The sequence below is a fragment of the Passer montanus genome, unplaced genomic scaffold, assembly GCF_014805655.1.
Source record: "Passer montanus isolate IOZ18808 unplaced genomic scaffold, ASM1480565v1 scaffold165, whole genome shotgun sequence".
NCBI lineage: Eukaryota > Metazoa > Chordata > Aves > Passeriformes > Passeridae > Passer > Passer montanus.
The window spans coordinates 777,118-789,745 of NW_024363716.1; the positions used below are offsets into that span (position 1 = coordinate 777,118).

General features: G+C 44.5%; 1 protein-coding gene across 10 annotated transcripts in view; it reads right to left on the reverse strand.

Moving 5' to 3' along the window:
- Positions 1–12,628, reverse strand: part of AGAP1 (ArfGAP with GTPase domain, ankyrin repeat and PH domain 1) — a 308,565-nt gene that overhangs the window by 153,859 nt on the left and 142,078 nt on the right. For 9 of the 10 annotated variants that reach the window (XM_039703608.1, XM_039703607.1, XM_039703606.1 and 6 more), the window contains 2 exons: positions 9,751–9,906; positions 4,299–4,391 (listed from right to left, as the gene is read on the reverse strand). In XM_039703608.1, the coding sequence (XP_039559542.1) occupies positions 4,299–4,391; positions 9,751–9,906 (249 nt within the window). The remainder of the gene's footprint in view (positions 1–4,298; positions 4,392–9,750; positions 9,907–12,628) is intronic. The other variant, XM_039703601.1, reaches the window with a different exon arrangement.

The window sequence follows — 12,628 nt, forward strand, 5'->3', positions numbered from 1 at the left end:
AAAAATTAAAAAAAAAAAAGAAAGAGCACACAGCTGCCATCCCAAAAACAGACCTCCCATCTGCCACCCACGATTTGCATGTCACCTTCTCCAGGCTCATTTGTACTTCATTAACTGCCATTGACTTAACAAGATTTATGCAAATGACACCATAGGAGCTCGCTAACTCCCACTGCAATCAAGTGATTATGTATGTACAATTCTCCACAGCAATGAAAAATTAATACATGACAAGCCCCCTCACCGCTGAGCTGAGCTTCTTGCTTTTATTTTTCTTGTTGTGTGCATTTTTTTTTAATTTGAATATGCCCTACTGATAAAGATTTCCCAAACCCACAAAAACCAAAGTAATTTTCCCAAAACACTACAAAACCTCCCATCCTAGAAAGTCAATTCCCCAAAAATGTCTAGCCCAATGTGTGCTTCAAAATATGCTTCGAAATATTCACTCAGGCTACCAGGAACAAGACTTCTTTTCCAGAATAAATGGGTTTGGAGGGAGGATTCTCCAACCAGAGCAAGCCACTCGCTTTTATTAGCAATGCTACAGAAAATAGCTTAAGTATTCTTAGTTGAAGCACCTCTTTCTCAAAAGTAAAGAACTTCCTATGGATTTTAACTTGAAGCCAATATTGCTCAAGACTTTTTCTGACTCTGTTTGATTTGCCCAAGATTTTTCAATAGCACACAAGTGAAATTTTGTATAATTTTTAAAAATTTCTGACATTCCCAGTTGTCAGCAGCTGCTAAAAGTCCAGGATTTAAGACATGCTGATGTGGCTGTGCATGCACAAGGTATTGCTACCTCCCCAGGAAATCTGCCTTCCCAAAATTTCACTCACTTTAAGAGTATTTTGGCAGGACTGAGCAGCCACCCTTTAAAAACAAGCCTGCTTTTCATTGCCTACATTTTGGGTTTCTGCTGGGAGCACAAAGGGTCATCAGGACAGTTTTATATGGCTTAGCCCAATAAAACCAAGTTTAGCACTGCAGTGAAAAATCAACTTTACCATGTAGAAAGGACACAGAGAATAAGATCATTAACTCTTTTTGACCAGGCTGCTCTGAGTTAAGGATAAAGCCCTGAAGGAATGAGGTGTTTCCTTGGAAGGAAACAGGCTATTGACAATTTTACCTCCTTCACGGAACCCTGGAATGGTTTGGGTTGGAATGGCCCTTACAGCCCATCTCCTTCCAACACCCTGCCATGGACAGGGACACCTTCCCCTAGACCTAGGGGCTGCTCAGGGCACCATCCAAACTCTCCCAAACTCTCAGGGATTTCCCTTAAACCCACAGGGATTCAGGCACCAACAACAGCAATGCAGGAGCAGGTTGCAACTCCTGGCTTCTTTTGACCAAAACCCAGTGGCAGCTGTGCAGGTCCATGCCTGGGGCCCAGAATGATCAACAACTCTTCCATAGTGCTGGGAGAGATTCCATTTTTTCCTCAAAATCAGAACATTTCCAGCCTCCAAGGAACTTGATTTGGCTGGAGGTTGTTTGTTTGTGGGGTGTTGTTTGGTTTGGTTTTGTTGTTTGTTTGTTGTTGTTGTTTTGTGGGGTTTTTTTTGGTGGAGCTTTTCGATTGTTCAGTTTTATTTTCCCACATCAATCCTAGGAATGCTGCAGCTTGAAACCAGATTTCTCCTTGTATTCCCAAGTATCCCAAGCAACAAGAGACAGGGCAGGAAGAAACAGCCTCAAGTTGTACTAGGGAAGATTCAGGTTGGCTATAAGGAAAAATTTCATCACAGAAAGGGTGGTCAGGCATTAGCACAGCTGCCCAGGGCAGTGGTGGAGTCCCCATCCTGGAGGGATTTAAAATCCATGAGGATGTAGTGCTTGGGCACATGGCTTAGTGGTGGCCTTGTTTCAACACTGGACTTGGTGATCTATCAGGGCTTTTCCAACCTTAATGGCTCTGTGATTACATTTGTCACAGAAAACAACCTATAAGGAAAAATTTTGTCACAGAAAGGGTGGTCAGGCATTGGCACAGCTGCTCAGGGCAGTGGTGGAGTCTCCTTCCCTGGAGGGATTTAAAATCCATGAGGATGTAGTGCTTGGGCACATGGCTTAGTGGTGGCCTTGTTTCAACACTGGACTTGATCTTTCAGGGCTTTTCCAACCTTAATGGCTCTGTGATTACATTTGTCACAGAAAACAACATGATGGAAGGGGTTTCTCATCATAAGAACAGCAGCACAAAGAGTTTTAGCTTGAGAAGTTCCCTTCCACATCTGTCTTATTCCCAGTTAAGGCATGAAATAAAAGGCACCAACTTTCCCAGCAGGAATTTCTGCTGCCTCAGAGAGCTCCAAGGACCTGGCACCTGTGGAGCCCCCTGAGAATGTGGCTGTATCAGCAACTGAACCTGGAGCCACCTCTACTGACCAGGCCTCCAAAATCCTCCTGCCATCTGAGAATGATGTGAAATCCCACTGCAAAAACCTCCCAAGCTCCCACCCCAAAGCCCAAGGAACGGGATGGACCTGCTGAGGATGCACATCAAGGGTTTGTGGGTAATGGCTTGTAGGTGGCAAAATGAAATCACCATAATTGGGATTAGTAACAAGGAGGACATGTCTTCAAAAGATTGGTCATATTTGGTACATAAGCAGGGCTGCAAGGAGTTTTTCCATACAGAAATTACATATATTTTAAGGGATATTTCTTTACAACACGCTGTGGCACAATCACACTTACAATGTTTACCTTATAAAACTCTTCCTACAAGTAGTCTTTTTAATCAAATTAATTCCATACAACAGCATTTCAGGAAAGAACAGTATGTATGCCTGGAATAAATACTGGCACATCTACTCCTCAGTTTTACATTCTCAGCTGCACTCTTGTTTAATTAGCATTACCCAAAAGGATTGCAGCCGATCTAACCCATCCTGTACCATACAAAAGCCATAGGAAAATAAAACTGTAGCTTGCTTTAAATGCCTGGAATCTCCTCCCCTGAATGCAGAGCCAAATACTGAACTCCTCTGCTTTCAAACTGCTCTTCTGGATTGCAGCGTGCTTGATTAAAATTTGCCTACTAGAGATTCACACACGACAGCATTTTTGCTGCCTGATGGTCCCAAAAGGTCTTTCAGAACGACTTCAGGAAGAAAAATCACAGCTAATAGTTAAAGGTACAAAATCAACTCCTCCTTGCATCCAGAAACAGACGAAAAACACGAAACACCCCAAAATATGTAAACCAAACTCCACACAGGACATCCAGGGCTACCTGGCAGATAAGGCATGGACAGAGGGAAGATCAGGAGAGGCAATTGAGCCTCTGGAGGGGAGGAAAGGCACCAAAACAATTGGAAAGAAACATGTGGAAAGAAAATAAGTGGAAAAGAAAGGGAGCTTATCTCTAGCAAGTCAGCTCTCACACATGAGTAAACACTTGCAAACACTGACAGAGAAACTGCGTGAGCAGCATTCCATGGGAATGTGGAGATCTCAACCACATGGACCCAGTGCCATTTCATTTGAGCAAGTAAATCATCTCATTCCCCAAATACTTCCCATCCAACGCTGGCACAGCTTTTGCCTTTGAAAGGAGTGTTCCCAGCTACAATTTAGCATCGAGTTTCCAGGCTAATGAAAGTGCATCTCGGCTAGTAAAAACAGACCAAAACAAATCCTCGGCTTCAAGTCCTGTTGTGTAATGAGAAAGTTTAATTAAGGCCACACATTACAGCTGTAAACGTTCTCTTATATAATAAGGTCTAAATGAAACTGAACCTAATCAAAGTTACAATTCCTTCATTAGCAAATTACAAACAAGAGCGCGCAGCTGACACACCGGCCATGATTATCACAACTAATTGCCTCGTTGTTAGGGAGCAGCCTGAAACTGTGTTCAGATGTCCGTCTGTGGTAGCAAATTAGGGCCACATCAGGCTATTCCTGCCATCACAAGGGGCTCTTGTCGAGCGATCTGATTTACCCTGCGCCTGGCAGCACTCGGCCCAATCAAAGTCCCCTCTACAAAGGCAGCTTTGAAGCCAGCACAGCCTAGAAACCCGCTCCATATGCAGGCCGGCAGACTGCACTTCATTAGGCCTGTTGTCACATTTTCCCTCTTCTTATTCTAATGATCCTATTTTAATACACATAGGAACCTCTCCTAATTGATGTCAAGTGAGTGACTTCCACATTCATCACCGGCGCACATCAAACGCCGCGCTCGCCCTGCCACCGCCGCGCCTGGACCTGAGGTGGGTCTTGTCTCCCAACTATGGAAAGCAGGGAAGGGAAAAAAAAAAATACAACTATTTCGGCATTACCTGTTTAATTGGGATTGCACGGCCGCTTCCAATGCTGTCTGTTCTGCTCTCCAGGACCTTCTTCTCTTTGTCTGGGTCACTCCCTTTCCGAGACTGCAGAGCGAAAAGAAAAGTTTGTGCTCCATTAAATGCACACAGAGGATGCTTTTATTTGCCTTTTTTTTCTTTTGGGGCAATTAAAAAATACTTTGGCAGGTAAATACAGGCTCAAAATTGAATCTACACAAGGACACAACCATCCTAAAAATGAATAAATTTCCCATCCACCACCCATAGATTTCAACCATCCACTAGTTTGAAATGCATTGGGGTTTAAAGAGTTACAGCTTCACTGTCTGAAGACCCACAACATCAGAGGACACGTTTCTGAAGTTTCCAACAGTAGCTCCAAAGAGGAATGAATGTGCCATCTCCTCGTTAAAAAAATTTTAATACAGCCATGCATACATTTAATTCACACCTGTGTGGCTCTTAGAAATGTCAGCAACTATTTAGAAATATGATTTTATAATGCAGGATTTGACCATACGGACTTCAACTTATTTTTTTTTTAGAAAGTTGGAACTGCAAGAAAAGCCGATGACTGGAAAAAGTTATCTGAACACAGTGTGGAAAAATTAGCATGAGGAGAATTTTACCAATGTCTAAAACGCGAGTTGCTTTATCCTGGCTTCCTCCAGAGCTGGAAGGAGTGAGGTCACAGCTCTCCCTTCACGACTTTATCAAGTTATGTGGGAATGGGAAGAAGTTATTCAGATCGCAGCCCGTTATTGCGACAGAACGCACGGGCGCGGTGATTTTGACGGATTTATTTTATTACAAAAAGAAGACCTGAGAGTCATCCTCCTTAATAACTGCGCTGACAAGTGACAACTTCACTCCATTACTTTCCAATGGGAACATTACTCACACAATATCGGAAATGGGAAAACATTTTCGAGTGCTTTTCAACTCGGCGATGATGTATGAAAGGAGCCCACTGGCGGTGTCCGGCACCGCCATGGGGAGCTCATGAAAACTGGGGCAGTGAAAACCAGAGCCCGCTCCAGCGGGAAGAGACTCCGAAATCGGGAGGAGAATCGGGAGCGTGGATCGCTAATGCCCGTCTCCCCCATCCCACAAAGGGGTGGGAGGAAGAATAAAACCCGGGAGCAGCTGCCCTGGGGCGGGAGGGGAGGACTGGAGTAAGAGCATTCTGAGCTAGCATTCACCCAGCGGGGATCCCGCGCCGCCGGCCCCGCTCCGCCGGGAACGGGCTCCGATCGCCAGTTACTATGGATCGGGGCAATGGAATGGCGTGCCGGGGAATTAAACAAAGAACTAATGAAAGCAAGCAAAACAAGTGGGAGGGATGAAATCCAGTGTGCAGGATAACCATTGTTCCTCGTCCTTCAAGACAGATTTCTGCCTCTGAAAGTGCCACTTCCCAAGAATACAAGGCAAAACAAAGCTTCAATGGCGCAAGGCGCCCGTTAGTGACATTGTAAAGAAACTCAGTGAAGGTGCCCAAATCCTTGTGAGGGGAGTTGTCAACTTGAATGTTTCTTTTTTATCTGACTTTTTTCAGAGAAAGAACCCTGCCTCTGAAATGCGGGCTGAATATCTATGCGCTGTTTTTTATTTCTGGTTTTAAATCATCACTATTCCCTAAAAGTTACTGCAGCTGGAAATCACACGCTGCACGTGGAAGGGAAATGCCTACGTGCAAAGTACTGGTAAATACCAAAAGTACAGAAATGTAGGGATTTCTGCTGGGCAAATTCCCTTCTAGCTGCTCATAGTCACAGAATCCCTAATGTTTTCCAGGGGAGAATCTTTGCACGCTCTGCTATTTATAAAGATAAATTGTGCAGTGAAACAGAAATCTGATCTTTTATGCTTTTGTACCTATGACACACACAATATGTCTTATATCCTAGCAGAAAAAAATCCACTCCAAACCACGCTGGAGCAACACTTCCCAGGACTTTTTCTGATGGCACATCTACACAATAAATGGTTCTATTTAAAACTTGGTGCCAGCAAACCAAAAAAAGTCTGGAAAAATTAAAGTACCTGCATGAACATCATTGGAGTGATTTCCCCAATGCACTGGAAGTCACTCACAGACTTAATCCACATAAAACTTGGCCCAAGATGTCACATCTGAGTTTGGGCACAACCAGACCCAGATCAGCAGTGCTGAGCACCCCAAAAGTAAAATACTCATCCCTAACACTAGAGATGGAGACATGGAGCTCATTTTAAGTCTGAAAAACTCCCTTGGAATTCTGGAAATACGTAAGACAGGTAACACTGAATGTGGGAAAGGTGGTGCACCTTTCTGTGCCAGAAATTCCCTCACCCAGTGTGGGATCAGACAAGGTCAGAATCAGCTTCTTGCCCAGTGAACCTCATAAATACATTTTAAATCCTCACCTGCCCCATACAAGATTATTTGGTGGTCCCTGTTATCACACTGTCCAAAAAAAGGATATACAAAGTTATATATTTTCACTTAAGGGGAAAATCAGCTGCTGCAACAATAGCTTTACATACCTGCCCTATACAAGATTATTTGGTGGTCCCTGCTATCACACTGTCCAAAACAAAGGATATACAAAGTTATATATTTTCACTTAAGGGGAAAATCAGCTGCTGCAACAATAGCTTTACAACAAACATCAATACTCAATGTCAAAAAGATGTGACGCTGCATTTAATGCACTGAACATGTTTAAAATTCTCATCCCTATTCCAACTCAAAAACTGTAATTAAGAAGAATCAAATATTTTCTGCTTAGCCCAGTCCTCTTCCAACAAGATGATCTAAAGATCACTAAAAAGATTTCCTGTTAACAAGGGGAAACTTGGAATTATTAAACAGAAATATGTCTGTAAGAGATAAAGGCTTAAGTGACTGGGAAGAGAAGCACAGCAAGAAACCCAGAGCTAAACAGTAAAATATTTTAATTACACACTCTGTTCACAACCAGCATTTTCTGTGTAGTTATCTATTTATTCAATTAAATAATTCCAGGTTGTAACTTGGCACAGAAGCTGGGTTACAGCAGAGTGGGTGTTAAGTACTTCAGGACACAGATTACAGAGCAACTCATTAAACAATCTCACTACACCCACCTTAAAAGACACAACTAAATCTGCAAAGGCAAATTATTACTATTTTTCCCAGTTATCAGACATTAAGACAACTATCAACACCCTCTCATGTTAGTAAATATGGCTCTCACTAATTACCACAAACCAGAGCTTTAGTCTGTTTACAGCTGACTTAACATTCTTCTCAAACCTTCCTGAGACTGTAGATGGGTCTGGTTTTCTCTCCTCCCTTTCTCAAATCTACAGCTGCTCCAGACTGAAACATTCCCAGTTTCCCAAATGCCAGCACCACCTCCAGAGCCCTGGCAGCCCCTCACACATCCCTCAGCCCGGCCATGGATGGACGGCGATGTTTGCAGGGATGCAGCAGCATCCCAGCTCTGCTTCCAGAGCTCTGACTGCTGCTGGTTTCCTGGCTGACACTGACATCTAGTGGGGCTGGGAACTCTGGAATTCTCCCACCAAACTCCACGTTATTCCCACCAATGGGAAGAAATCTGCACCAGTGTTATCAATACAGTGTCAAAGCTGGGACACTTCTTCCCAGGCCACTCATTTTGTTGTTTTCCACCTGCACATCTGCACCCAAACACAAATGCATGACTTCCTCTCCTTCATAGGACTGGGAGATCTGGGTTTAAATCAAAATACCTCTGTTGGGAGGGACACAGCACAGGATCCCTGGGGATCAGTGCTGTCAATCAGAGCTCCAAAATGGTGACAAACTTTCCACTTGCTGATGGTGGAGAGCTCAGATTTCCCTCAGAGTCTGAGGAAATGTTTTTTTTGGGTTTGTATGTGGGAAGTGAGCATGATATGACCTTTGGAATGAAATATATAAATTCTCCATGTTGACAGGAAAGTTGTGGGCTCCTGAACACAACTAACATGTAGCTACAACCCCCAAGGGAGTTACAGGAGAGCCCACAGCCCTTCTGAGTTTGCTAAGACATGTGTGACCTGTCAAAAAACTGCTTACAAATCACAGTTACACCTGCAACATGATCCCAGAGCTTTCAGCAAGAGGGCTTTAACCAAGGAAACCTTCACTCAGGGCTTCACTAGCATCTCCCAAACTACTTCTGCATAACAAAGACCTGTCATATTGCACCGGGCAGCTTTCTATTTGATTTTTTTTCGTTTGATTTTGGGTTTTTTGGCCTCTTAGTGAAGCAAAAAACAGGTGGTTTGGAAAGGAAAAAAAAAGTTACTTTAATCTCCATCATCTTTTATCATATTGCACCAGGTAGCTTTCGATTTGATTTTTTTTCGTTTGATTTTGGGTTTTTTGGCCTCTCAGTGAAGCCAAAAACAGGTGGTTTGGAAAGAAAAAAAAAAAAGTTACTTTAATCTCCATCATCTTTTTTAACCCTGGAGAAGAAAAAAGTGAACTGATTCTATATAGTAGTAAAAGTAGACTGAAGTAGTTATGGAATAGTTTAGTTTGGGAAGGAGCTTAAAGCCCATCTAGTCCCGCTCCTGCCATGGGCAGAGACACCCTCCACTATCCCAGGCTGCTCCAAGCCCTGCTCCAGCCTGCCCTTGGAGGTTTGGGAAGGAACTTTAAAGCCCATCTAGTCCCACTCCTGCCATGGGCTGGGACACCCTCCACTATCCCAGGCTGCTCCAAACCCTGTCCAACCTGGCCTTGGACACTTCCAGGGACCCAGGGGCAACCACAGCTGCTCTGGGCACCCTGTGCCAGGGCCTCACAGGGTGGAATTCCCTCACAGGGAAGGAACTCCTTCCCTTGTCCCAAGTCCCTCTCCAGCTCTCCTGGAGCCCCTTTAGGCACTGAAAAGGGCTCTAAGGTCTCCCTGGAGCCTTCTCCAGGCTGAACAACCTCACGCCTCTCAACCTGTCTTCCTAGGAAAAGCACTGCTGTTTAAGCCTCAAACAGAACCACCCAACGATAATTCCAAAATGTTCTTGGTTTTGAGTCCACAGCTCTGTCTCAGCACTCCTGTGCCATCAGAGCAGCCCAGCTGCAGGGGCTGAGGCTCAGGCTGTCCCAGAGCTGCAGGGGATGAGGCTCAGGCTGTTCCAGAGCACAGAGGGCTGAGGCTCAGGCTGTCCCAGAGCACAGAGGGCTGAGGCTCAGGCTGTCCCAGAGCTGAAATGGGCTGAGGCTCAGGCTGTCCCCAGAGCTGCAGGGGCTGAGGCTCAGGCTGTCCCCCCAGGGGGCTGAGGCTCAGGCTGTCCCCAGGGGGCTGAGGCTAGGCTGTCCCAGAGCACAGAGGGCTGAGGCTCAGGCTGTCCCCAGCGGGCTGAGGCTCAGGCTGTCCCAGAGCAGAGCACAGAGGGCTGAGGCTCAGGCTGTCCCAGAGCAGCAGAGGTCCCCTGGCTGACTCACCGTGAAGAGGTTGGATCGGCGCTTGGACTGTTTACGGACAGGAGTTGGTGTGTTGGCAGTGGGAGGAACATCAATCCGCAGCTCCTTCTGGCTGGTGCTTGGAGTTGATGGGACAGAGGAGGAATAATCACTTAAACTCCCTCCTCCATTACTGGTCTGCAAGGATTAAAGGGAGTTTTAAACAGTGGTACGCTGCTTTCAAGAAATGACAATCCACAGCTGTATCTTATTTACTCCTGTTTTACTCCAAATTAATGCAGAAGTGCAGCCAGGGCTCAGGGGCTCAGCAGGGCTGCCCTACTGCCACTTTCCCACACATTTCCATTCCAAGCCTTTAAACATCTCCCCCACCATTATTTTTTGAATACTTGGATAGCTCTGTTTATACAGCAGGCACATTTTCATTCTACACAGTATAACCTTAACTGGGTAGCAACAGTTTCATTTGTTTTCTAGTGTATGAGTAAGGAAAACATTGGAGAAAACCTTCCAAATCTGCATTTCTACTAAATTTGATTCTAAATACCCAGTGCCATGGAGCTGCATAGCTGGAGTTAAACCTACTCTGGAGACACCAGATCACTGAAAGCTGATCTAGAAAATGAACATAATTCAGGGGTGTAAAATGGCTACCAAGGGGTTGGATAAATCCCAACATAATCCAAGCATCACCGAACCTCCCGCAAGGCCAATTGGATGCAGAAGTGCAGCCAGGGCTCAGCAGGGCTGCCCTACTGCCACTTTCCCACACATTTCCATTCCAAGCCTTTAAACATCTCCCCCACCATTATTTTTTGAATACTTGGATAGCTCTGTTTATACAGCAGGCACATTTTCATTCTACACAGTATAACCTTAACTGGGTAGCAACAGTTTCATTTGTTTTCTAGTGTATGAGTAAGGAAAACATTGGAGAAAACCTTCCAAATCTGCATTTCTACTAAATTTGATTCTAAATACCCAGTGCCATGGAGCTGCATAGCTGGAGTTAAACCTACTCTGGAGACACCAGATCACTGAAAGCTGATCTAGAAAATGAACATAATTCAGGGGTGTAAAATGGCTACCAAGGGGTTGGATAAATCCCAACATATTCCAAGCATCACAGAATCTCCCACAAGGACAATTGAGTCCAGCTCCTGGCCCTGCACAGGATTTGCTGAAGCCATTGGTGCAAAGATACAAAACTGTAAGTAAGATATTCCAATTTATTCAAAGCAGTCAAAACTGTGATGTTACATCCTAGTCCTGAAAGAAATAAAGCTTTGAGCCTATAAAACAATAAATGAACAGAGGTCACAAATTCCTAAAAGGAGGAAGGTGAGAAAACCAGACAGAATGGAAAGGATCAAAAGATGATTAAGAAAAAAGTCTTAATTTTTTCTTTAAAAGGACTTATTAGACATGACATAAGTACTAAAAACACCACTGAAGGAGGAGATGCTCTGTGTGCTGATGCAGGACTGGGGCAGGACAACAGGGAAAATTCTGCCTGCTGGGGATGGAGAACTCAGCAGAGGAGCAGCAGTGGATGAAGGGGCTGGGCAATAACACACATAATTCTGGATGGAGAAGAAATGTCTAGAATGCACGGAGAAGGGGGGAAGGCCATCTTTAAAGCAGTCAAGTTTCCTGGAAGAAGTGAGGAAAGGTGGTAAGAGAGTATTTACAGAACTCCTGAGGAGAAAGATGCCTCATGGCACTTCCCCCGTGCTCCTTGGGGATGGGGATCCCAAGCTGTAACCTGTCAGGATGGACAAGCAGGAGACAATCCCCTACAGCCCCCAGCTGAAATCTCTGCATGTTCCAAGCTCTCTTCTGATTCTTGCAGCTTTCCCAAAGCAGGGAGCAGAGGTGAAGGCACTGTGAGCAACAGCAGGGCCAGAGACATTTCCTACAACACTCTCAGGTGCCAGAGGAAGCAGCAGCAGCAGAACTGGGAGATGTGTACCAAACAAAGGAGATGAAATAACATCATTGGAATGATCGTTTTTAGTGTCCCAATGGAGAATAGTAACACTGGACAGATGAGCAGGACAACCTGGGAGGAGGTAGTCCCAATTACCCCACATTTGCTTTTCCTGTCTCTGTAGCAGCTTGTTCCCAAACCACTGGATGTGTTGGAGATAAGGAGGATGGCAAGGAAATCTAATTTTTTTTTTAATTGAAATCACCAGATTTATACCCTAAGACCCTACTTCCCAGATGGAGAACATGAAAGATTCCCTAAAATTTTGCCTTTAAAATATTTCATTATTTTATAGCATCATTTTACACTTTTTACAGCTGACTTCTGCATTTCTAAGTGATTTATAAGTAACTCCTAAAGGAAAACACAAACTTGTTGGATATTCTATTCCCCAAAGACACACAGAGAGTTTCTATAAAAGAAATCCTGCAGGCAATGTTTCTCTTCTCACACACCAAGCCCAGTGGATTTCCAACTTTGTAAATAAAACTGAGCTGATTTCAAAATAAGCCAGGGGCTGGAATAATGAAAAAACACAACCAGAGAAACACTTGCAAACCATAGAATGGTTTGGGTTGGAAGGGACCCCAAGGATCATCTAATTCCAATTCCTTGCCATGGGCAGGGACACCTTCCACTGCCCCAGGCTGCTCCAAGCCCTGTCCAGCCTGGCCTTGGACACTTCCAGGGATCCAGGGGCAGCCCCAGCTTCTTTGGGCACCCTGTGCCAGGGCCTGCCCACCCTCACAGGAAGGTATCTAAAATGCTTGTTCTAGATAAATATTAGGTTAGTTAGAAACAACCCTGTAAATACAAAAGGATGGTGGTATATGTGTCATTAAATACATTATCATTCCTCTTTTAGTTTTAGTTTTGACATTCCAGAAAATTTCCAAAAAGCTTTTCAAT